Here is a 27,852-nt window from a genome sequence, read left to right on the forward strand (position 1 = left end):
CAAAGGTGTTGCATACAAATAGTTGAACAGTCAGCACTGTCATTGCATTGTTGGTTATCTCCAGTTATTAGTTGCTGTTGTAAACCAGTCATCTATCATATAATCTGAACTGGGTTATTGTCATGTCATAGCATTGCATTGTCAAGGGTTTGATGTATTAGAACTGCGTAGTTGTGACAGTCCCCTAAATCTGAGATTGTAAAATCAGTCATTAATGTAGATGCACAGCTCAGTCCATTATAATCAGTTGTAATCAGATTTGCATGCATTGATAGGATTGAAGGTTTATATGTTGTCATCAATCTATATTCATATGCATATGTATTAGACACCACAGTCCTTATATTCTGAAAGTATCAAATCTGAGAGTTTCCATATTCTGAATATTGTTATTGGTACTGTTATTGTTCATTACATTACATTTCGATATTGGCATTGTACTTTGTGGTTTCGTTGCACAACAATTAGCCCTATTCGCAGCTCTATTCAGTTACATGCCAAGTGTTTGACAAATTGTCTCAGTTCAGTTTGAGGGTTTCAGTGGCCTTTATAGAGAGGGTCATTACAGTATTTAATAAGTTTGAAATTTTATATGTTGTATGACATTAATAAAATAATTAATCTATATGTTTCCTTTGAGTTCCCGTGAATGACTTTTGGATTGACTTGGAAGTGAAGACTTTTTGTGACTGTAAGAGTCTTTTGCTAGTACATTGGGTTTTGGCTTCTGATTTTGGTGGTAGCTGTTTGGGGAGGGGATCTAGCTGAAACTTTTGTGAAGGTTGATTTTGGTTTTCTTGAAATTGGAGCTGGATTTTGGTCTTCCTCAGTCTATTATTCTTTTGTATATTTTGTAGTCTCAAGGTAGGAGTTTTCCAATTTGAATATTGGTAGTGTACTTTCACAAATATTCAGCAGATTAAGTTACAAAATGGATTCTTTTGGTTGGGGTTTATCTTTGTTTTAGTCTATTCTTTGTCGTGCCTTTTCTCACGGACAAAATTCCATTAGTATTTCTCCTGTTTTCACCATTGTTTGTGGTGCTCATTATATCTACATTACCACTTTTAGTAATTCGAAGCTTTCATTTGATAGCTTTTGGGTTCCTTACCTTATATCTGCTTGGCTTTGTTTTCTATTTAGCTTGTTTCTGTCATGGTGCTACGTTTCTTTAAGTTTTCACTCCCATGCAGTCCTTACTACTGGCTGTTCAATATGATTGATATCGTTGCCATGTTTTCAGCTATTTCATGCTGTTCAATATGATTGATTTCCTTGCTGCTGGAGGCGTTTTCTTGGAAATACCACCTCTGGATTTCTTTGTACTAGCATTTCTTGCTAGGTTTTGTTCTGCCATGTATTTATCAGCTACGAACTATTTTTCTTGGCTACTCCACACTTTCTTGACCAATTGTTAGAGCGGCCTTTTCCTCAATCTTCTTGCAGCATTTTTCTTGGTAATATTTGTAGTTGGGTGTGAGGAGAGGGCAGTTTTCATCTGTACTGTTTTTGACTCTTCTGCAGGTTGTATTCTTCATCTAAAGATAGATATAAAAACTGAGAGCATCTCTCAACTCCTCTAACTCATTTGAGATCATCAGAACCAATAGTTGACTTACTATGAATAATAAGTCCCTCAAAATGGAGCCAAAACTTACCATAGGTCCACGAAAAGGTCCTCTAAACTCCAGTATCAGCCTACAAGGACCCAATAATAGCCTAAATGTAATGTCCCCTTTTTAGCATTCATACCATGATGTTGTCGTTAGCCTATTTCCCCACGGTTTTGTAGGCTAACCAGGACATTAAAGGGACTTAAAGGCCATTTGGCCTAGATAGTTTCAGTTGCAGGTCTTTCTGAGGGGTTTTGAGGCAACTTTGGGCATACTTACTATTTATAGTAAGTCATCTTGAGCATGGGCGGACATCTAGTGGCAACGATATGTCGATGGTAATTGTTTAAAATCGACAAGAAGACTTGTTTATCACTGATAAGATTTTTTATGCATTGATAAAGCTATTTTATAAAGTTAAATTTAAATATTTAACTTTATTAATGCATAGACTATAGTTTGTGGGAAATATTTAAATTAAAAGAGTCCCCTTTATTTTATAACACATTGGAGACATAAGTTACATAAAGGGAGTTATGTTTTATCCCACGTTGAGAAAACGAAGAATGGAGCCCTTGTGAGAACACTATAAAAGAAATGGAAGAGCTTCTTTTAAGTATGCTTGGAGATATCAAAAAAATTGAGAAAATTTCTGGAGATTATGTCTCAATAATTTGAAGGGCGAAATCCCTTCAAGCTGGAAATATTGACGCCATTGAAAGATATGGTCTTGAGATTCAACATAGTAGCAATCCGAAAAAAAAGATACGAAAAAACAGTCCGAAAAAGCGGAACCGAAAAAGCAGGCTGAAAAAGTAGATCCGAAAAAGCAGTTCGAAAAAGAAAAACGGAAAAGCAAAGCAAAAGGGTCAGCATTGAAGGAAATTATTACAGCCATCTACAACCAGGTTCTTTTGTTAGTATTGCTTTTTAGGTGTTATAAGTTTCAGCTGTAAGTGTGCATTATCATTTTGTAATCCATGTAAATGCCAAAGGTCTTGGCCATATTTCATGAGCATTGTATTTCTTCATTGCAATTAAGAAGATAATAGTTGCTGGTGTCATTTAAGCAATTTAATATCATTATTTATCAGCTAGTTAGTTTACACACCAACTGTTTGTAAAAATGTCAGTTGGCTGTAAGTGTTCATTTCTCATGCTTAAATCATATATATGCACTGAATATTGTCAAAATTAGTAGCACAATCATGTTAGGTCATTGTGTAGTCCATTTGGAGTTTTCTGGCACAAGATTCTTATTGATGCAAATTTAAGAAAGAGTCATTTAAAGCCAGTTGAAATACTATATCAGTCATACGTCCCTTGCATGTGAATTGTTTGATGAAATTCCTTGAGCTTTCATTAGTATTTTTGAGAGTAGATTTGAGGAGGGCCATTACAGTGGTATCAGAGCTATAAGTCCTGCCATCCTGTGGAGGTCTTATAGGGAATTTGGAACAGCCAGATAGAGGGGAAAGTGTTTGACGAAATGTCAAAACACTAAATTCAGAGCATTTATGTTTGAGCATGCGACAAGGGCCTTATAATTTCCGCAATACCAGAGCAAGACAAAATAGGATTTCAGACCTGCAGAGCGAACAATCTAGTTCATCCGTGCAGGTGGACATAGAATCCAGTCATACAGACACAGAGGAGGTATTCTTTGATCAAGACATCAATATGGGTGACCAAGATGACAGGAATACAGAATTAGGCAGAGGCGGGAATGCCAGTCCAGATCAGGGAGAGGAAAGATTCTTACAGTTATTAGAGACCTTGGCACAGGGATAGCGATTAGCAGAACAGAGGGCACAGGAACAAAATTAGAGAATGGAGCTTATGATGCAGATGATGGCTCATCAAATGGGGATGCAGATGATGGCTCATCAAATGGGGTTGAATGCCAACATGGGTGGAGGAAATAATCAGAATGGTAATAATCAAAATGGTAACAATCAGAATGGGAATAATCAGGATGGGACACATAACGGAGGTGAACAAGTTGGGAACAATTTCGGTCATGCACCCCAACAAGCTAGGACAGTGAGTTCAAGGCCCATGATTCCCACTTTTCCTCCTAGAGCCCCAGAGTAGCCCGTACCAGAGCCCCAGATCACTGATATACAGGACCAGTTGTGGAGAGATTGGAAAGTCGGAGGTCTAGATTTTACTGCTGCAAGTACCTTTAGGGAGTATATAGATGTGCGGATGAAGCATATGCCACGTGGACATGATAGGAACCAGAGCTATGAGCTACGGAAGAAAGTAGGGAAACTTCGATTACCATATTATGATGGCTTGGGAATGTCTACAGCAAGAGCTTGGGTTCAAAAGCTTGACACATACTTTCAAACGCACTCTATGCCTGAGGAAGAAGCTATTAAGTATGCAGCAACTCACCTAGATGGGTTAGCACACGAGTGGTGGCATCATGGTATGGTCACTATGGATCATGCAAACATTACCTCATATGTGGAGTTTACGGAGAGATTGATTGAACGTTTTGATAGGCCTAAGGATCGTACCTTCCCTATGACAGGCAGAAACTTGTATAAGGAGTTTAATAGACATGTTGATTCAATACAGGGAGACATTAGCACATCTTCAGGTAATGGTTTATCTGCATTATCTTCACAGGCAGAAGGGGTTACAGATGTTGTGCAGGTTGAGCCAGTAGCATCAGAAGGTGATATCACAGGCACACCGGATTGTGTGATTGACACAGATAGTGATTCCAGTACAGTTGGGCTAGATGAAGTTACAACAGTTGAGGATACTGTCATGTTTGAGGATACTACATTTGATCAGCAAGTGAGCATTTAGCACTTTGCAGAAAATGAGTATCAAGAACAATTGGATGCTTCTTGAGGCTAGTAGCTCTTTACTTGGTTTGGCAAGCCAGCTAAAGACAAGGGACAAGAATATTGTCATAGCTTTATCTCATCATGACAGGATACATGGATTGATTGAGAATCACATTTGAATGATTCAACTGCAGGAGAGATAGAAAGAAGTCACAACAGGTTCTTCTTGTGACAACTTACAATAGATCAAGGAAGGCATGGAGGCAATGAAGATAAGTTACATACACCTACTTTTAGATCGCGATCATCTCCTTAATTTTGCAGGGATCTATTTAGATGCATTGAAGAAGGAGGAGGAGGTTGACCGGCTTTCTCATGAACTGGAGGATACTCGAAATTCCTTGGTGTGTATTCAGTTGACTCTCCAAGATTCTGAGAGATATGTAGACGAGCTTTGTCTCTAGGTGAGCTCAGTTCCGGAGTTAGCGCGTATAGCAGGGACTCAATTTTCTTTTACAGTCAGGTCACATGTTGATGATTTCTCAGAGATGATAGAGTTTACAGGAGAGTCCTATTGGTTATCAAAATCGATGGTTAGAAACCTACGAGCCTTGCCTGCTCGATGCTGGGTATCTAACTGATTTTGGCCAACGTGATAGGATTGAATCCTCTGCGCTTTAGGTTCCGCTGGACCAAGGCCTGTTTACCCAAATTCCAAAACTCGGATGCAAAATGTATTTTAGCGGATTGCAAAACAAATTCCTTCAACTGGCAAGTGTTAAGGAAAACTTCTAGATATAACTTCAAACGTGGATCGATTATTAGGATTGTATTATGCTGAAAAAAAATGTTAAAGCGATTGCTTAATAAAGGAGTTTTAAAGAAAGAAGATGAAAAATTGCCAGCACGTTATCTTATAACCAGCGTCTAATTCCAATTGGGTGATAGAGTCAAATATATATATATTTTTACATACAACTTTATAACATTGATAATGTAATCTTTGCTCAAAAATTTACTAATTATGACGCCACAAGTTATTATATTTTAACATTTTCAGAATTGTCTATTATGCTTTAACCATTAATGGACACAATAGATACAAATAACAGGAAATGCTTATTCCTATGCTATTTGTATTTGTCAAATCCGAAAACAATTAACAACTTAGTGTTCTTATCAAATTAGAAAATTATAAACAAAGAAATGATCAATATTACAAAGGACGAACTATATGTATTACAACTCTAAAACAATTGAAATCCTTCCAATTTTTATTTGATAGATAAATTATACTAAAGACCCTCAGCTTCCCGGAGCTCTATTCAGCACAATAAGGTCCACCAAATGTCTGCATCAGCGCTCAAAAGATTACAATCTCTATGCTTGGTTCAGAAATCCAACTTCTCCTTTAAAATAAAATGAATTTCAAGCATGTATGCACAATGATGACAAAACTCTATATACTTTTTTTTTTAAGGAAATAAATCTTCTATCTCTTGTCTCTCTTTTTCTGTGCTTTACATCACATATTTAAAGACAATCAAAGGTTGTCGGTTGCTTTCCAAGCAACACACCTTTACATAACAAATAACTAAATATTAAACATAAGATTGATATTCGAATAATTCAACCACCTATTTATTCTTCAATGGTGATTAAAATTATTCTTGAAAGGTAAAATTAAAATATTCCTGTCTCCATTCACGTAGGCTTCTTCTCTCAACATATGCCATTATTAAACCCTTGCACACGACTGGCTCGTTTGGACGCAACTTTATTATGCGCCATGTGAGACTTCATATGATTTCAATATTGCTGAACACTCACATCATGTTATGCGTTCATCTGAGACTTCTGACTATCTTTGTTGGCTCACGCATAAATCTCCATAAGCTCGAACTTCATGCCCTCATCTGTCTTCTGACATTCTGGAGGGGGTCTTTTACTTTTTTCTTTACGCATAACTGCACATTGGATGTATTGATCCGCCCTCAACGTGAAGTCTCCATCTTCCATGCTTGCTCCTATGTAACGCACAGATTGTTTTGAACCGTCTCTGCAGATCGAATAAACTCCAAGTTGTAACGCTCGTTTCCGGATACCTCAATGTTTGTTGATTTAGGCAGAGCATGTTCAGATACATTTTCACTTCCATGGATAACATCATCACAATCAACTCTTTTGCTTCCACGTAAGAGTCTTCCTCTGCAAGCATCCTCAGACTTGCGGAAGAATACATTATTGTTAGATATAGCAACAACAGTATAAATTTCATGCCCAGACGGCTCTTAAGTTTTGAAATAATAATAAATTGTTTCTTAAAATCAAAATTTCCGATTCTGCCTATACTGAAACTCCTGCATCTGCATCTTCCAATTGCAACTCGATAACCACAAATTTATAACGCCACTTGTTTCAACGTCACTGCTCAACTTCTGATTATTTGCTCTTTTGATGAAATGGATTTCCATTGTTCGTGTTTGGGGAATGAATTTATGTATTCAGATTTCAATCAATGCTCTCTTCTTGCAATGATTGGATGCCCTAATCAGACCCATTAACTATCATTGGATATACTGAAGGTGGCATAGACTCAAATACGAGTGTATGCTGTCCAAGTGCTCATTACATTGTTATAACGTTCCTTTATTTATATTCAATAACTAAATGGTATTGTTCGATCTCAATAGTCTCCAATTCAATATGGCTCTGTCTCAAAATACGCTGATCCCAATTCTTTGTACAGGTCAATGCTGCATATTCTGTAGCTTGCCTTTATTAATATAATGTCTGGAGATTCATCGTTGCCTTCCTGATGAATATATGTATTCCTCATAAGGGATGCTGAAAGTTATGAATAGTCTGCTTATTTGGCTCTGTCTATCCTTTAATAAAACATCTGCAACTTCTAATACCTACTGCTGTACAATCTTTCTTTGATATCTACAGCTGGGCTGTATTTAAGTGTCTTAGTTTGATGCTTGCCATCAAATATCTATTTTTCAAGAAATATATTGGTCTACGTGAAATCTGTTCTCACTTTTCTTATCCACTTTGCTACTACCATGACAGCAACCATATCACAACAAGGACCATAATAGCTCACCAGGTCTTCATGTATATGTTCAAGAATATCATAACATTCCGATGAATGATCGGATAAAATGTTTTGAGTGGACACTACAATTTGCAAAAATATCCAGGCTCCATCAGTGGCTCTGATTGGGGACATATGCCCCTTGTGGGCATAGTGAGATTCCAGCTATCTCTGGAGGAGCAAACCTGGTGACAAATTGAAAGAAGTCAATTTGCATACTTATATATATAAGAATCTAAACAAACAAACAAATCAAAATAAATAAAAAAGGGGAACAATAAAAAATAAAGAAGAGCATAATAACTTCCCTGTCGAGCTTATTGAAAAAATGGTTTGAGATACTGTCCATGAACCGGGAAATCCTGAACATGACCATTTGTATCCTGCAGAAAATAAGATTGTTCTCCCGCTTGATCAAAGATTATGAAGGGTCCGAGCCATAACGCCTCCGAACTTACCATGCTTTCCTTTGTCCTGATCCCTAGCATTCCATTTTAAAACCCAATCTCCTGCCTTAAAAGATCGGTTAGAAGATTTTTTATCATGAAGAAACTTGACGTGCTGTTGCTTATTTATATTTTGTTCCTGCGCTATTCTTCTTACCTCATCTAGCTCAATCAAAGCATTTAACCTATTTTCCATAAAATTAACATCTTCTAATTGCTCTTCGGAAACAAATTTGTAAACAAGTAACAAGTTATTTAAGGGAAGCTTGGCCGCTTCACCATAAACAAGATTAAATGGAGAGAAACCTGTTGACTTCTTTACCGTGATTATGTTTGCCCATAATGCCGAATTTAGCTTTGAATCCCAAGCACGTTTATTATTTTCTAGCATTCTTCTGATGATCTTCAGAATGTTTTTATTGCTAGATTCTGCTTGTCCATTACCTTGGGGGTGATATGGAGATGAGTATGAAAATGCAATACCATACTTCCTGCAAAACTCAACAAATTCGTTAGACCTAAAACACATACCGTTATCTGTTACGATTTTTTGCGGGACTCCAAATCTAGTCAAGATATTTTCCATAAGAAATTTAATAACCACTTTACTTGTTGACTGCCGAATTGGTATAGCTTCCACCCATTTGGTAAAGTAATCAGTGGCTACTAAAATCCAGCTATGTCCACCACTTGACTTTTCACTGATTTTTCCTATAAAATCAATCCCCCACATTTGAATGGTTCCTCTGCTTGCATTGTCCTTAATGGGAGAGCACCATCATATTTTAATTTACCGGAGAATTTTTTACAGGCTTCACATTTTCTAATATAAGCATGACAATCCTTGAAGAGCTGAGGCCAATAGTACCATGCTTGCAATATCTTATGAGTCGTAGTCCTTGCTGAAAAATGACCCCCACAAACCCCTTCATGCATTTCCTTGAGAATAATTTCTGATTGCGCAATATCTAAACAAAACAATAGAATTCCATCCTGATTTTTCCAATACAAATCACCCTGAATTAAAACATACTTTGCAGCTTGTAACCTTATGGTCCTTTTCTGATTCTCATTTAAATCATCTCTACATTTAGTATGCTGCAAGTAATATACTATAATTGTGTACCAAGGGCATCTCCCAATACTAACTTTAGCATGTTCATCACTAATTTGGTTGACTTGCACAGCCTCCAAATTTGATTCTGCCATAAGCTTAGCTAGACCCTGCCCTCTGACTAATTTAGTAATCTGAATATCTATATTGAACTCTTGGATCTGATTTATCCAACGACATTGTCTTCCAGTGGTTTCAGATTGTCTAAATATGTCTTTAATGGCAGCATTTGGCACATAGGCAATAACTTTAGCCCCTACTAGGTAAGGTCGAAAAGATTTAATTGCCTTAACCAAAGCATAAGCCTGTTTTTCATTTATATCATAATTTAATTCAGTGGCTTATAAACTCTTACTAAAGAATGCAATTGGTTGCTCGTATCCTTCATCGTTTTTTTGTAGCATGACCGCGACTATGGTATGATAAGAGGCAAATGAAAATAACTGGAACGGCTTCTTAAAATCAGGAGATTTTAGAACCGGGGCTTCTTTTATAGCTTGCTTTATCTTGGAGAATGCCCCTACAGTCTCATTATCCCAAGCAATTTTAGCACCCTTCTTAAGCATCTTAGAAATAGGTTTAACAATTTCAGCAAAATTAGAGACGAACCTTCTCACAAAATTTATTTGCCCAAAGAAAGATTGGATTCCCTTAGTCGTTTTAGGTATTTGAATGTTATCAATGGCTGCTACCCGTTTGGGATCAATTCTAACCCCATCCTTGGAGACGATATGACCCAACAATTTCCCTTCAGTCACCCCGAATTGACTTTTTTAGGGTTCAAGGAGATTCCAAATTCAAGAGCCCTTATGAAAATCTTTTCTAAATGCTTACAATGGTCTTCTGCTTTCTTTGAATAAGTAGTAAGGTCATCTTGGTAGACAACCATGATCCAGTCAATCAATCCATCGAAAGCAACATCCATTGCCCTTTGAAAGGTAGCCCCTGCATTTGTTAACCCAAAAGGCATCCTAGCATAGACATAGGTACCCCAAGGTGTGGTAAAAGCAGTCTTGTATTGTTCGGATTCTTTCACTTTGACTTGATTATAACCCGAGAATCCATCCATCATAGATAGTAATTCATTACTGGTTACCTTTTGTAATAAAATGTTCATGTTAGGTAATGCATAATTATCCTTAAGGGAAGATATATTCAAGTTTCTAAAATCTATACATAACCGTATATCTCCATTCTTCTTTCTAACTGGGACTAAATTCGAAACCCATGTGGAATGCCTTATAGGCTTTATAATTCCGGCATCTCTTAATTTGATGAGTTCATCTTTCATTTTTGGAGCTAATGTTGGATTTATCAGACGTTGTCTTTGTCTAAATGGTTTGGCATCGGGTTTAAGAGGTATTTCATGCTGAAACAAATCTTCCCTATACGCTTTAAGCTCATCATAGCTCCAAGCGAAGACGTGTCTATATTTTCTTAATAAAGCAATTAGGTCAGCCCTTATTTTTTATGACAACTTCTTCCCTATGTAAACCTTTTTGGGAGAACTTTCACTTCCCAAATTTATTTCCTCTTATTTCATTTTGGATCTTGGTAGACTTGCTATTTTTTGGACTTTCCTTTTCGTCGAAGATTTATTCTAAAGAAACAAGACCTTTTGGTATTTTATTGGTTTTTAATTGCATTATTTCCTTTCCAAACAATGTTTCCTTACCGTCTTCTTCTTCTATGTACCCATTCCAATCAATGAATTGATTTTCATAATCTTCTTGGCAAGTCAAAAATTTAATGATATCATTATCGTCCTCAAAAACTTGCCAATTTTGAACATTGTCTGGTATAGAAGGTCTATTTTTCATTTCAACCTGGATAACTTCATCAAATGGGATATCCATTTGCCTAATAGCTAGATTAGCCATTGTATCAGCTAGGTAATTGGTTGATCTATCGACCCACTTGATTGAAAAGGCATCAAAGAATTCTATCAAATCCCATACATAGTTCCGATATTGTTTTAATCTCGGGTTCCTAGTTGAAAATTTATGCCTAATTTGTGAAACAATTAAATCCGAATCCCCCAAAACAGCGAGCATTTTAATCCTATATGCTTTAGCAATACCAAGACCAATGACTAACGCCTCATACTCAGCAATATTATTAGTGCATTCAAAATTTAGTAAGAAAGAAAATTTAAAAGTTTTACCTGACGGTGAAACAAAGATAATGCCAGCCCCATTTCCTTCCTTACTACATGCGCCATCAAAAAACATTTGCCAAACATCATTACAATTTTCTTTTACATATATTGAAATTGGATCAACAATCTTAGAAGTAGGTTTGGTTATGCTTACTTGGAAGTTGTCCATGTCCGAATGGCAAAAATTAACCTCGGGATCCGAAATGTAATCTTCAACCAAATAGTATGACTGAGGTTCCCTTTCGATTCGTATTTCCTTGCCTCCCACAGGTATAGTAGCATAAGACATATCTAACTGCACATGACCTCCAACCAAATTTGACCATTGCCTAGATAACAACATACCATAACTTGCTGATATTTCAACTACTATAATGTCAGTTCTATATGATATATGCGGAAATGATGGAAAACGAAATTCAACATTTTTAATTATTCCAACTACAAGTATAGATCTGTTATCCATGGCATAACATTTTCCAAAAGGAGTATCAACTTTAAGTCCTATTTCCTTCATAACATCAGCAGACATAATATTGACTGCTGCGCCAGAATCAATCATACAATTTTTTTACCAATTTATTGTTTATCAACAATATTAAATAGAACGGGTCCACTTGATTTGTCCTCTTATTTAATGTTGTTCCTAGATACACAATAGGTGTTTCTTCATTATTTTTAACATCATCCTTATTGTCAATATCTTGCACACTAGACAATATCTTCACAGTTTCCTGCCTGTAATCAGAAAATTTCATCATATCCATTACAGGCACAGTAATCTTTAATTGAGATAAAGCATGACTCATAAAACTATGACAATCAGATATTTTCTTGCCATTAATTTGCACAATTGGTTGCTTGGTAATTTTATAAGTTTGATTACCTTCCTTTTGTTTGGTTTGAGCTTGATTTTTAGGCTTCTTAGATGCTTCAATCTGCTGCTGATTCCTAACAAATATACCAGCAGGAGTCCCTTGATCAGCATTATTTTCTTTATTCCTTCTTTGATATGTATGTTTAGCATGCTCAACTGCTGCAATAGTATAAACTCTTCTTTCTTCTGGTGTTAATCTACGAAAAGTAGGATTATCTTCTTCATTTGAAAAGACTTGCTGAGTACATTGCTGCTGGTTAGAGCCCCTCTAATAATAATCAGCATTTTGATCTTCATCCCCAGAGTCATCATCATCCCTTCCCCATATTGGTTCAGATGATATTGTGTTGACTACGGGTTGTTCCTCATTTTGATTTCTTTCTTCAAAAATATCTTGTGCAACAATACAATGATTAGGATCATGGGGCAGCTTGCACGCATCACACCATGGGCCATCATCAACAATATTCACTTTCTTCAAAGGATCAGGTGAATCTTTAGCATGAATTGGCCTCTCCGGTTTTCCATCCTTCCAGTTTGTGTTATAAGGCATATCATGTAATTTTACTCTGTCATTTCTATTAAAAGGTGGCCTCTCACTTCTACCTTGTTTGACTTTTATCTCTTTTAACATATCCATTATTTCTTTGAGTTCATCCTTCTTAGAATTTTTTGGATTATACAATTTGGAATCATCCCTCTTATTAATTCTTCCTGCCGCTTTCCTATCATTTTCAATGGTCATGGCAACTTTGAAAGCTTGGGGTAGCGAGGAAGGTCTATGAGATCTTATTTCATAGTGAGTTTTGCTATCAAAGGCACTTAAATAAAAATCAATCAAGAATGAATCTATGGGCCTAGTTTCTCTTGGAATTCTGTTGAGGACTTTATTAAATCTTTTGTTAAACTCTGACACTGATTCATTTGAGTTCTTCTTAATGCTAGTCAATTCGTGTGATGCAAAAGATGTATCAGTGTGATCCCCGAATTGCTCAATAAATTGATCTACGAAATTACACCAGCCAGAAATTGATCTATCTAGCAAACTTCTATACCATTCCGTAGCGTCATCAGTTAATGATTGAACAAACAATTTCATAAACACATCTTCATGTTCTTCAAAAACTTCAATCACATTTTTCAGGTTGACAACATGTCTTTCAGCTGATTCAGTTCCATTTCTTGAAAATTTTGGGATGGCATTCCTCAAATCATTTGAAATAGGATTCGGATATCCTTGAATCCCATTGAAATCAAGCTGCCTATAGCGTTCAATTGCCATAGGTTGCCGCATCACTTGGTTTCTATTTCTTTGATTTTGAGCCACATATCCTTGAAGGTTTTGATTATTGTTATTCTGATTTGCCCCATAAGGTTGTCTAGTATTCCCACTATTTTGCTGAATTCCTCTATTATTTTGTCCATTGTTCCATGCTCGTTGATTATTATATCTATTAAAATTGTTATCTTGATTTCTCTCTCTTCTATTCTCAAATAGCGGATTATCATGATTAGTAGCATATTGTGCCTCCAAATTCTTTCTGTGAGGTGGACTATACCTAGGCGGAGTATTTTGATCCGATTTTTCTTCCCTCCACCTATCTGATCTTTGCTTATTAGAAGGTTTAGGTGGGGAAGTAATAAGGTCTTTTGACATTCCTATTTTCGCTAAGATATCATCCGGCTGCATTTTTAACGCTTTTGCCAAAATTGCACTATTTCCATTCGTAGTTTCAGCCATTTTCCTTATTATCATGCCCCATTGCATTATTTGTTCTTGTTCATCATCGTCTTCCATACGAGTTATTTCACATTGAGGTTCTTCATCAATTCTAGGAATGTGAAAGAATGGGTTTTCTTCTTCATTGTCTGGGCTATTATGTCTTGATTCACAAACTTCAGGTTGTTTATTAGCTCTTTCTTGAAAATTTCTATGTCCTGTATAAAACATCTTTGCCTTTTGATTTTTGCCTTTCTTATTCTTTGGCTTCTTTTCAAAAGTGAGTTGCGCAAGTCTTTTAGGCTAGGGGTTTACCGATCTTCTACCCCACATACACTTGCAAAATTAAATAAATGCTGATCCAAATATACAACAGAGTCGCCAATTTCTTTTAAACACAAAGAAATGAAAATTTAGGTTCTTTATCCAGCAGAGCTTTACGCCAATAACTTGAAAAACAATTTTCTGAACGAAAGAAAAGAGATCTCCTTTTAGTTACTGATTTTATGTGAATTAGATAAAATGAAAATTTTAGCCAAAATTTTAAGACTTTTGAGCACAGCTTTGAAATTTTTAGAAAAGATTTGTAGATTTTATCACAATGATGATTAAAAATCTGAATGTTGGAATCTGAAAATTATAAACGACAAATGGAAATAAAAGAAAACTTACTAATGTATCTATATCTAAGTGAAAGAAAACGAAATCAGAAACCTTACCTTTAGGCTTTTGCCTAAATGAAACTCTAAATTGGTCCTGGAGTAAGTAAACCTTACTTGCGACATTTCCTAGTAGAGTCGCCAATTTGTTGGTTATCAAAATCGATGGTTAGAAACCTACGAGCCTTGCCTGCTCGATGCTGGGTATCTAACTGATTTTGGCCAACGTGATAGGATTGAATCCTCTGCGCTTTAGGTTCCGCTGGACCAAGGCCTGTTTACCCAAATTCCAAAACTCGGATGCAAAATGTATTTTAGCAGATTGCAAAACAAATTCCTTCAACTGGCAAGTGTTAAGGAAAACTTCTAGATATAACTTCAAAGGTGGATTGATTATTAGGATTGTATTATGCTGAAAAAAATGTTAAAGTGATTGCTTAATAAAGGAGTTTTAAAGAAAGAAGATGAAAAATTGCCAGCACGTTATCTTATAACCAGCGTCTAATTCCAATTGGGTGATAGAGTCAAATATATATATATATTTTTACATACAACTTTATAACATTGATAATGTAATCTTTGCTCAAAAATTTACTAATTATGACGCCACAAGTTATTATATTTTAACATTTTCAGAATTGTCTATTATGCTTTAACCATTAATGGACACAATAGATACAAATAACAGGAAATGCTTATTCCTATGCTATTTGTATTTGTCAAATCCGAAAACAATTAACAACTTAGTGTTCTTATCAAATTAGAAAATTATAAACAAGGAAATGATCAATATTACAAAGGACGAACTATATGTATTCCAACTCTAAAACAATTGAAATCCTTCCTATTTTTATTTGATAGATAAATTATACTAAAGACCCTCAGCTTCCCGGAGCTCTATTCAGCACAATAAGGTCCACCAAATGTCTGCATCAGTGCTCAAAAGATTACAATCTCTATGCTTGGTTCAGAAATCCAACTTCTCCTTTAAAATAAAATGAATTTCAAGCATGTATGCACAGTGATGACAAAACTCTATATACTTTTTTCTTAAGGAAATAAATCTTCTATCTCTTGTCTCTCTTTTTCTGTGCTTTACATCACATATTTAAAGACAATCAAAGGTTGTCGGTTGCTTTCCAAGCAACACATCTTTACATAACAAATAACTAAATATTAAACATAAGATTGATATTCGAATAATTCAACCACCTATTTATTCTTCAGTGGTGATTATAATTAATCTGGAAAGGTAAAATTAAAATATTCCTGTCTCCATTCACGCAGGCTTCTTCTCTCAACATATGCCATTATTAAACCCTTGCACACGACTGGCTCGTTTGGACGCAACTTTATTATGCGCCATGTGAGACTTCATATGATTTCAATATTGCTGAACACTCACATCATGTTATGCGTTCATCTGAGACTTCCGACTATCTTTGTTGGCTCACGCATAAATCTCCATAAGCTCGAACTTCATGCCCTCATCTGTCTTCTGACATTCTGGAGGGGGTCTTTTACTTTTTTCTTTACGAATGACTGCACACTGGATGTATTGATCCGCCCTCAACGTGAAGTCTCCATCTTCCATGCTTGCTCCTATATAACGCACAGATTGTTTTGAACTGTCTCTGTAGATCGAATAAACTCCAAGTTGTAACGCTCATTTCCGGATACCTCAATGTTTGTTGATTTAGGCAGAGCATGTTCAGATACATTTTCACTTCCATGGATAACATCATCACAATCAACTCTTTTGCTTCCACGTAAGAGTCTTCCTCTGCAAGCATCCTCAGACTTGCGGAAGAATACATTATTGTTAGATATAGCAACAACAGTATAAATTTCATGCCCAGACGGCTCTTAAGTTTTGAAATAATAATAAATTGTTTCTTAAAATCAAAATTTCCGATTCTGCCTATACTGAAACTCCTGCGTCTGCATCTTCCAATTGCAACTCGATAACCACAAATTTATAACGCCACTTGTTTCAACGTCACTGCTCAACTTCTGATTATTTGCTCTTTTGATGAAATGGATTTCCATTGTTCGTGTTTGGGGAATGAATTTATGTATTCAGATTTCAATCAATGCTCTCTTCTTGCAATGATTGGATGCCCTAATCAGACCCATTAACTATCATTGGATATACTGAAGGTGGCATAGACTCAAATACGAGTGTATGCTGTCCAAGTGCTCATTACATTGTTATAACGTTCCTTTATTTATATTCAATAACTAAATGGTATTGTTCAATCTCAATAGTCTCCAATTCAATATGGCTCTGTCTCAAAATACGCTGGTCCCAATTCTCTGTATAGGTCAATGCTGCATATTCTGTAGCTTGCCTTTATTAATATAATGTCTGGAGATTCATCGTTGCCTTCCTGATGAATATATGTATTCCTCATAAGGGATGCTGAAAGTTATGAATAGTCTGCTTATTTGGCTCTGTCTATCCTTTAATAAAACATCTGCAACTTCTAATACCTACTGCTGTACAATCTTTCTTTGATATCTACAGCTGGGCTGTATTTAAGTGTCTTAGTTTGATGCTTGCCATCAAATATCTATTTTTCAAGAAATATATTGGTGTACGTGAACTCTGTTCACACTTTTCTTATCCAGTTTGCTACTACCATGACAGCAACCATATCACAACAAGGACCATAATAGCTCACCGGGTCTTCATGTATATGTTCAAGAATATCATAACATTCCGATGAATGATTGGATAAAATGTTTTGAGTGGACACTACAATTTGCAAAAATATCCAGGCTCCATCAAGTCCCAGGATCTGAGTATTACAGATGATAGCTATTCTAAGGTTACTCCTTTGGATAGTGTACCAGGGATAGAGGATAGGAGTTCGACCAATCGGCACAATCATGTGTCTAGTCAGCTGAGAGTTGGCGAGCAAGACATTTCTATCGCTTGCGAACATTTCGATGTTGTTCGTCAGTTGTTAGTAGTTTATGGATGGGGTTCTCCTACTAGTGATGAGTAGGGAGGCAGTTATCTTTCCTTGACAGAGATCCACTCTTTATGGGAGGCTATTCGGATTCTGAGACAGAATTATATGCAGTTGCTAGCCGACAGAGATCATCTTATGGAGTGGGGGAGTACAGCATACGATGCATTATTGGCCAAGAAAGATGAGGTGAGTGAGCTTACTCAACAGCTCGAGGTGACTTCTGAGTTTCTTGAGAGTACACAGTTGGCTTTCAAGGAGTCACAGTTTCATTTAGCTAAGGTGACCATGGAGTTAGAACGACTTTAGTTTTTACCAGATTCTGTGCAATCACGGACCGTGGTGTCTGGTGATCCGTGGATGTCCATGGTCAAGGTTGATAGAGGTAGTGGAGATGAGGATATATCTGTCCACGACACTAGTATTGGCATATTTGGTCCGTTTCCACTGGAGGCAGGTTCAACTGAGTTGGGCGCTGCAGCTAAGCATTGTGATATGTTTGACTTGGAGGGCATAGAGACTAGTGATGTTGTTGTTGATTCTGCTATATCATCCTTTGACTTAGCTGATGATCAGTCACAGTTGGTTGTATCACATCTGCAAGATGAGTCTTTGATTGGGATTGGTTCTTTTTACCGGCATTATACTGTAGGATATGTTCATCGGTTTTCTTTTGATCCATGTGTTGAGGAGTTGATGGCAGACAAGTTTGGTCTGGGCTCTCGTTTTTGCTATCTACCATGTAATGACTATTCACCATCAGCAGTGCATGGGTGTTATGGTTATGATACAGTGACGGTGATTTGTAGAGTTGTGTTAATTGCAGTAGGTGTACAATGTGTGGATTCTCTATATTTGGTGCAGTTTCATGTGGGAGTATTCATCGTTGTTGCAGAATTGTATTGTACATTCCACATAGGCTAGTGGGATGTGTTGATGGTATTTACTATGTTGGCAGTTTGGGTTATCTACTCTACTTGGGTTCTGATATTTCGAGAGCTTGTTTCTCATGGGTTCCTGACTTTGGAGTTTGGGTGAGTTGTATTCGCCAATTTGATTATGGATTCCTCTTGGTTAATTTTCAGAGGTTGCTGCAGGAGCCTATGTTGACTGACAGCAGTATAGTTCATGACTACATTTGGGATCCAAGTGGATTGATTGGATTGTTGTTCGACCATTGCTTGGGGACAAGCAATTTTGGGAAGGGCGGATTGTAATGTCCCCTTTTTAGCATTCATAGCATGATGTTGTCATTAGCCTATTTCCCCACGGTCCCGTAGGCTAACCAGGACATTAAAGGGACTTAGAGGCCATTTGGCCTAGATAGTTTCAGTTGTAGGTCTTTCTGAGGGGTTTTGAGGCAACTTCAGGCATACTTACTATTTATAGTAAGTCATCTTGAGCATGGGCGGACATCCAGTGGCAACGGTATGTCGATGGTAGTTGTTTAAAATTGACAAGAAGACTTGTTTATCATTGATAAGATTTGTTATGCATTGATAAAGCTATTTTATAAAGTTAAATTTAAATATTTAACTTTATTAATGCATAGACTATAGTTTGTGGGAAATATTTAAATTAAAAGATTCCCCTTTATTTTATAACACATTGGAGACATAAGTTACATAAAGGGAGTTATGTTTTATCCTATATTGAGAAAACAAAAGATGGAGCCCTTGTGAGAACACTATAAAAGAAATGGAAGAGCTTTTTTTAAGTATGCTTGGAGATATCAAAGAAATTGGGAAAATTTCTGGAGATTGTCTCAATAGTTTGAAGGACGAAATCCCTTCAAGCTGAAAATTTTGACGCCATTGAAAGATATGGTCTTGAAATTCAACATGGTAGCAATCTGAAAAAGCAGATACGAAAAAGCAGTCCGAAAAAGCGGAACCGAAAAAGCAGGCTGAAAAAGCAGTCCGTAAAAGCAGTTCAAAAAGCAGATCCGAAAAAGCAGTTCGAAAAAGCAAAACGGAAAAGCAAGGCAGAAGGGGCAGCATTGAAGGAAATTATTACAGCCATCTACAACCAGGTTCTTTTGTTAGTATTGCTTTTCAGGTGTTATAAGTTTCAGCTGTAAGTGTGCATTATACCAGCATTATCATTTTGTAATCCATGTAAATGCCAAAGGTCTTGGCCATATTTCATGAGCATTGTATTTTTTCATTGCAATTAAGAAGATAATAGTTGCTGGTGTCATTTAAGCAATTTAATATCATTATTTATCAGCTAGTTAGTTTGTACACCAACTGTTTGTAAAAATGCCAGTTGGCTGTAGGTGTTCATTTCTCATGCTTAAATCATATATATGCACTGAATATTGTCAAAATTAGTAGCACACTCATGTTAGGTCATTGTGTAGTCCATTTGGAGTTTTCTAGCACAAGATTCTCATTGATGCAAATTGAAGAAAGAGTCATTTAAAGCCAGCTGAAATACTATATCAGTCATACTTCCCTTGCATGTGAATTGTTTGATGAAATTCTTTGAGCTTTCATCAGCATTTTTGAGAGCAGATTTGAGGAGGGCCATTACACTGAATCCATCAACTCTGCCACAACTCAAAAATGGGGACATTACACATGCGCCCACTCACACACACATATCAGTCAGGCCATTGCATGCAAATATGTAAATATATTGTTTTATATTTCTTCTCAAGAAGACAACAACTTAAGGATGATTTGTTAATCATATATTTCACTCTTCCAACTCTAATCCTTAATGGGAAAGTACTTCTAAAATTTGTAGTAAGTTCATGATTCCATCTTTTGAGAAAATATCTCATAATTACTCACTCAATTTATATGGTTCTCTCTGGAAACCTTTTTGTTTTATTACAAAATTTTTGATATTTTACATTCCATAAGCTCTGCTTTATTGACATTTACTACGCCACCTGAAAATGGCTATTTAGGTGATGTTAGTAAAAATAGCTTTCATTAACAGAAATCTTTCAGAGTATTCATATATCACAGGAACCTATGGAATCTAATTAACTATCAAACTGCTGAAAGTACATCTATTCTCAATTGTGCATGTCTTCATAATTGTCAAAGGTAACCTGATAAAGAGCGAATTACTCTGTACAGAGCATTTCTTACACTGCAAGATTTATGGTGCTGCTCCAAATTTACAATTATGAAAAAGAATACCTTGGCAAGATCAGATAAGAATGAACCATGCTGTGCAATCAACTTTCCAAATGCTTTTCTCTCAAGTGCTCTTTTGACCATCATTTCAATACCACGTTCTGCAGCACCAATCAGTCTCATACAATGATGTAGTCGACCTGGACCCAACCGACCCTGAAAAGCATTCAACAATTTTTAGCTGTAAAAATCTGATATCTTTATGCACAAGGTAAATATTTATGAGTTGTGCCCAGGGTTAATTTGCATTTTCAACATCACAAAGATCACAAATGAGATCATTTAGGCTTGAGGCCATAATCAGGGCTAGGGATTTGGATTTTGATCCATGATCTTTTTGTTTATTTATTCAGTAGTTTGTTTATTCCTGTGCATAACATTTTAGAACTACTCCAATGGAAGGCATTCAATCTTTTACACTTCCATACAGCATAAATTTTGTCAATACATTTGCATTCCAGGGGTTAACAGAAAGTGTTGTGTCAAGGAAGCATAAATATAAAGAGAAACAATCCTTGAAAAATATAATCTCCAAATTAAAGGTATGATCAGACTTTAGTTGCAAAATCAGCCATCTCAATAAAAATAATTCTAGAAAAATCCTTTATACAGAAACAATGAACCCTATATCAAGTTGTTCTGCACGCAACAAACCTTTTTCTTTATCAATCTTCCATTGATCACTCCAATGACAAGTTTAATTCTACTTCCCTGCCTCTCGAAAAGAAGGTTCCTATAGTAACTGAGCACAAGACTACTGAAATAAATCACAATAAACTTGAACAAACATTGTCAATCATAAAGTGTTTGAGATTTGATCCCATGACCTTGACTTATACAAACAACAGATAGTGGAATTGAAACAAAAAGTGTTTTGCTTTTGATCTGTGCAGCACAAAAATATTCATCTCAACTCATTTTTGTCTTATAGTCAGTGATGACCAAGGCGAGCACAACTTAGTGCCTTAGTGACTGCACACACTCTCATTCAACAAAGCTGGCATTGTTGTCGTATGTTATTGAATACCCCAGTCAAACCAGGGAAGGATAGAAACAATGCACATTTAAATTGCAGGCTTTTCTATTGTTCTAAAGTAAAACCTTCTGTGCATTAAGCTTGTTTCTTCATGTCTACGTCATTTTTTAAAATTCACAATCTAGGAACAAATATTTTCAGACATACACAGCAAAGTCAAACAACTTAACAAGGGGAGAGATAAAAAAAAAAAGTGTACATTTGGCATTGCACATTTACAATCTTCACTTATTTTCCAGCTGCAGTGTGGAAGAGGCAAGGCTTTTTTCAAAGAAAAATCTTTCAGTTTAATGATTAATTTTTTTTAACTTTGTTGGGTGAGGGTTAAGGTTTAACTATACTTTCATAACTCAAAACTCAACAAAACTTGGCAGACCAATTTTGCCTTGGACTCAGCAACTTGGCAAAACTTGACATATTAAAATAATACTCAAACTCATTATAAATAAGTAACATGCAAAATACAATTACTAAACCAATGAAAAGAGCTTGTTGAGTCAAGTAAGGGCTTTTCTTTAGAATTGAAAAAGAACAACCTTATTCAATTCACAATATTTTACATTTTACTCTTCCCCATAGACACCATAGTAATGGTTAGGATCCTACTCCTTTACACTAGTAGTGTACTTTCATAACTCAAAACTCAACAAAATTTGGCAGACCAATTTTGCCTTGGACTCAGCAACTTGGCAAAACTTGACATATTAAAATAATACTCAATTCATTATAAATAAGTAACATGCAAAATACAATTACTAAACCAATGAAAAGAGCTTGTCGAGTCAAGTAAGGGCTTTCCTTTAGAATTGAAAAAGAACAACCTTATTCAATTCACAAGATTTTACATTTTACTCTTCCCCATAGACACCATAGTAATGGTTAGGATTCTACTCCTTTACACTAGTAGTGGTGTTGACAGAACCCTCAAATTACAAGGTAATGAGTTCTCCTTAGGAATTAGGACCATCCCTTTCCACAGCCATGATCTTCTTCAATCCAGTGCTTATCACTTCTTTTGTTGTACCCTCCTCTACTTGCCTCTCAAATTTAACAATCTCATCTTCTGTAAGGATCAATGCAATCTAAGCTGATCACCTCATGACAAATTAAGCACTCTAACTTCTTGAAAAGAAGGTGAAGGTCGCATTGTACAGAGAAAAAGTTACTGAGGAGTTTAGAGTCAATTTATTGCACTTCTTTATATGAAAGTATTTTTAAAAAAAGCCAATTAGCCTCATATCTAGAAGCACTACAAAAATGAGACCTTACGCTATCCTTTGAAGATTTGGAGCTTTTCCACACCAATCTTTCAACCATAGCCACAAAAGAAAAATATTCATCTCTTTGTAAGCAATAATTGAACAGATCAAAGATGTGAGGTGAAGCAATGGATGAGATTGTGCGTTCCCTAATGCTTGGGAGATTCCATTAACATACTTGTGTCTCTACAACTCTTCCATTATTAGCACCCTAATCTAGATGTTAGGCAATATCCTCCAAACAAATGTTGAGAGGACATCATAATCTCTCCATCAAAATCCTTTAAGTTCTTTGAGAAAACAAATTGGAGATAAAAAAATTAAGCTACTACATTAATGGGCTGGTGGAGTTGATTGTTCTACCTCTTATAGATAATGTCCCAATGCCACATTCCCATCAAATGCATCCATCGTCAATGTTGGAGAGATAAGATTTAATAAAGAAACAGTACACATTTTTAAAATAACATACTACACTGCCAATTGAAAGAGGCATGGCCTAAATAAGGGCTGGCTATGGGCCATTAATTGGACAGGACAGAGTGAAGGGCACAAGTCAAAGGCCATTATGGGAGAATTTGTGGGAGGACACTGGAAGGAAAAGAAGGATTTGGCTTTACTACTGCTATTTTTGCAGTTAAGAAATAATGGAAGTCTAAGTGTCATGTCCCCTGCTCAAAACCTTGTTGGTAAAATCCTCATCTTTTTCACACCCATTTTCTGTAGGCTTCAAGAAACAAAATTGCAACAAATAGAGAAAGTTGATTAAAGCCTTGCCTTGAAAGATTTAATAATTAATAAAAAAAAAAAAAATTTTGATAGGTAATGGGCTGAAGCTTAGAATATTTATTATTCATTTATGATTATCATTAAGATTCATTATTTTTATGTGTTAATCTCGAGTAGATTCGAACCCAAGACCTCCCTGATGAGAGGCTCACAATTTACCGTTGCGTTATATACTCTTGCCTGATTTAATAATTAATAATTATTAATATACTAAGTTGCCGATTCGGATTCCAGTATGGATGTGGGTTCGAAATTCGTCAAAAAATTTTTGGAGTTGGGTTTGGATTCATTTTGGGTTCATCTGTACAAGACATGTTTTTTCTAAAATATGTATGTTGTGTGTAGATATATGCAACAACAAATAAGTTCATACATTGCTATGCTAAATAGTAAGGCAACACAGCAAAATACCCCACCATATATATGTTTCAGTTCAGTAAGACATTAATTACATTTTTTAGCTATACGTACAACATGATACACTTGCTTGGTCACATGCATGGAACATATTTCCATATCGGGCAGTTTGAGAATGAATGGAATTTTCAAAAGATAAGTGCAGTTCTCTGAATTTTCATTTTGTATTGGTTAGAGGATTTGTAACCAGGCTAGATCAAAAGTTGAGATTCAAATTTTAAGCTCTAGATTCAAAGATATCATATCTTTTTTAAAGAAATTCTTCTATAATCTTCAATTTGTATGTCACCTATTGTCAATTTAGATTTTCTCTATAAGCAAGTGTTCATTTTCATTCACAAATGCATAAATGACATATAGACCATCTTTTTTGGTCTTTTTAGTGGTCACTTTAGGGTTGGAAGGATAGAATAGACCAAATTAGGGAAAAAAAAAAAACAAAAAAACACTTTTAAAAAGTCAAAAAAAAAGTTTTCAGACCAAATTCAGCCCAGGTTTGTCTGCTGGGCAGAAAATTCTTCAAAATTCGCTGCAAATTTTGAACGGGTTCCTTTGACAGAATTTGCAGCAAATTCATAGCTCTGCAAGAGAATTTGACAAGGACCAGACTTTGTACAGAATCGAACCAGACTTTGAGGCTTGCTGGAGAGAATATGGGAACTTAGTTAATATAAATCTAATATATTAAATGATAAAAATATAAAATATTATATAATGTATAATATAATATATGTTACCATTATTACAATATAATATGATAAATGACAAGAAATCAAATATTATCATTATATATACTAGTTACCTAATAATATAAAACATTATATATTAATAAAAATAAATGTTACTATATATATATATATATATATATATATACATATCAAACATGGAATATCATTAATATTTAGATTGCCTAGCCTACACTACCCAGCAGACTAAAATTGCCTAAACTCATCTCTCAGACTTGGACACTTGAAAATTGCTACAAACTAAGACCACTACTCTGACTACTAAAGCAAAAAGAGGGGGTCCCCATTTGCAATGGAGTGATGGTGTGAAAATCTCACAACCATAAGGATTAAAGTTTCAATTTAAAAGTGCGGTTCTTTTCTTTACTAGCCATCTTGTGATTTCACTTGTTCATTTACAAATGGACTGGAGATAGCTTTTAACTAGAGATTGTACCATTCATAGTATGGCCACTCTTTGTAGTATTCTTTGGCAAATCATAGATTAAGTTTTCAGTTTTATGTTGGGTGGCAGATCAGTTACTTCACTTTACGGTCTGCTATTATTGAAGGGATTTGGTACAATTTCTGTTTTCAAGGAGGTAATAGTTTTTGGTTGGAGATTTCTTGGAGGCACTTTCTAGCCACTTCTGACTTACTTTTGACGATTGCAACACTCAATTTTCATGGTTATACTTGGAAATTCCATTGGTCTTGTTGTTGTTCTCTATGAAAAATACTTAAATCAAATTGCATTAATTTCAGTCATGTACAACGATAGTTATTGTTTATTTAAGACCTTCCAAACTCCTAGAGTTCACCCTAAGAAGGTTTGTATTGTAAACTTTGAGAATTTACCTTCAGAGTTGGTCCAAGAGAACAAACTTTTTAATGCTATGGTGTGTCTTCTAGAGGGCTTTGGAGTTGTAACAATGAGCGTTAGTGTCATTGTCCATTTCCTAATCAGCTTAAACAAGTTTGATTTGCAGATGAGTTGGATGGTTTCTTTAGTCAAATAGATGAGTACTTCTTGGTTGAGGATTGCTGGTAGAGGAGTTTTGATCATAGCAGATAGCTTTTTGGCTACTTCAATATTCATGAAGTCTATGTATCCAATGAGATTTCAAATTGTTTACTGTTGTCCTAAACTATTTATATTGACTTCAATCTTGGGGCAGTTTGATTGTGAGCACTTGCAGACTTCAGTAAAACCAGTTGTGAGAGATCCTCTGCACATAGTTCACTCCACTTACACTTGGGAGATTTTGCGTCACTACAGTCACTTCATGATATTGGTATGCATTCTTCCAGGTTATGATTGGCTGAATACAGTGAGTTGGATTTGTTGGTGTACTTGTGTTTCCTACATTGACACTTAAAGGTTATGTGTTGCTGATATGGTTATTTTTATTGATCATATATGCACTACTTGGTTAGCTGATTTCATTGTTGGTTATATAGACATCTTTTCTATTCCCTTGTCTTTGATAGATCCATTTCTTTTTTGCGACTTCGTGAAGAGATATACTAGGGATTATGGTTTTGGGCTCAATAAATATTTCTTCAAGTTTGTCATGACCCCTGATTGGCACAAAGGTATCCAAATTTATATACTTCGCTTAAATATTACTCTAATAATAAATACACACATTTCTTTCTTAAATCAGTAACAAATCGCTTTTTTTGATTATATCGAATCAATAAAATATGATCTTAATCAATATTACTAATTTATCGTCTATAACATAATATCAATGTAGTAATCATAATAATTATTAGATATCCATCTAATATCAATGATCTAATTTATAATACTAGTGTTAAGCTATGTCACATTGAGTTAATTATATATCAATATCAAACCATGAGCAATATGCTAAGGAAGTGTTTACTACCAAAGCCATCAGTGACTATCCAGACTGACATGATGTGTCCACTACATATTTATATGTGGTCATGCAAGTAAATAAGGAAAAGGATAATGCAGAAAGTCATATTAAACAACCATATAAAAGGGCGTAGACTTGACCAATTGAACATAAGCAAAAGGCAGTACTGTCACTAATACTAAGAAAACATGATACAAATGAAAGGGGAGATATAAGGGGAAAAGACTTAAGGAGGGCAATGGGATGACGTAGAGCGCAAAGATGGAGCAATAAGGACAAAAAAGCAGGAGAATGAACGGAAGTGGAGTTAAATGGCATTGAATGCTGATTATAAAATAAACGGAGTGATATAAGGTGGAAAAAGATATTGGGAGGCCTACGTGGGTACCACCAAGTTGTGGTACAATATCAGATCATGTTCCTTATAGACCTGCCACTGTGGTTTCAAGGCTGCCAGCCATACCATAATATAATCAAAATTAATTTGCATTGCTTTGTCAAGGTTAACCAACAACTAGAAACATTGAGCCAAATAAGGTAAATTTGGGAATTCCTTATTATATGTAAGTTATAGTAAAGTCATTAATTATTAAAAAGTAGAATAATCCATAGTTGCATGGTTATGCGTACCCAAACCCCTAATTCCCGTACTGGGTACTCCCTGGGATACATAACCTGCAGGGAAAAATGCCACGTCAGCACTTGTTAACTTTTTTGGAGGCAAAGCAATAAAATTTTCTCCATGTTGGATTTTTGTTTGTGTAACAGCTTGCCGTTTATAATTTAATATGCAATCAGTTTGAAACTTTGATACAATGTTGTCAATTGATTAACGCTGAATAGTAAACTGCTAAACTTTATCACTATTCACTATTCAGGTTAGAAGTTTAATATTTATCATTTGCAATATGTTTTTAAATGATTTATGATCTTCTCGTTCATATTTAAAGTCTTCCTTCTCTATTATGCATTGATATTCAAAACATATAGGATTTCTGATTCTTTAATTTTCATATAGCATCAAACATATCACTGTTCTTAAAAACTCTAAATGTCATGACTCATATTTTCAGGTTTTCTATTAAATTTTAAAATTATAATAAAATTTTTTTGACATAC

The 27,852-nt window shown here is 35.5% G+C and overlaps 1 protein-coding gene across 3 annotated transcripts in view; it reads right to left on the minus strand.

The window, feature by feature from the left end:
* Positions 1-27,852, minus strand: part of IBR3 (acyl-CoA dehydrogenase-like protein) — a 403,438-nt gene that overhangs the window by 38,903 nt on the left and 336,683 nt on the right. For all 3 annotated transcript variants that reach the window (XM_089813746.1, XM_089813745.1, XM_089813744.1), the window contains exon 16: positions 20,622-20,774. In XM_089813746.1, coding sequence (XP_089669872.1) covers positions 20,622-20,774 — 153 coding nt within the window. The remainder of the gene's footprint in view (positions 1-20,621; positions 20,775-27,852) is intronic.

This window comes from Cupressus sempervirens, chromosome 2, assembly GCF_028749045.1.
Source record: "Cupressus sempervirens isolate cs-2001-9-10 chromosome 2, ASM2874904v1, whole genome shotgun sequence".
Classification (NCBI taxonomy): domain Eukaryota; kingdom Viridiplantae; phylum Streptophyta; class Pinopsida; order Cupressales; family Cupressaceae; genus Cupressus; species Cupressus sempervirens.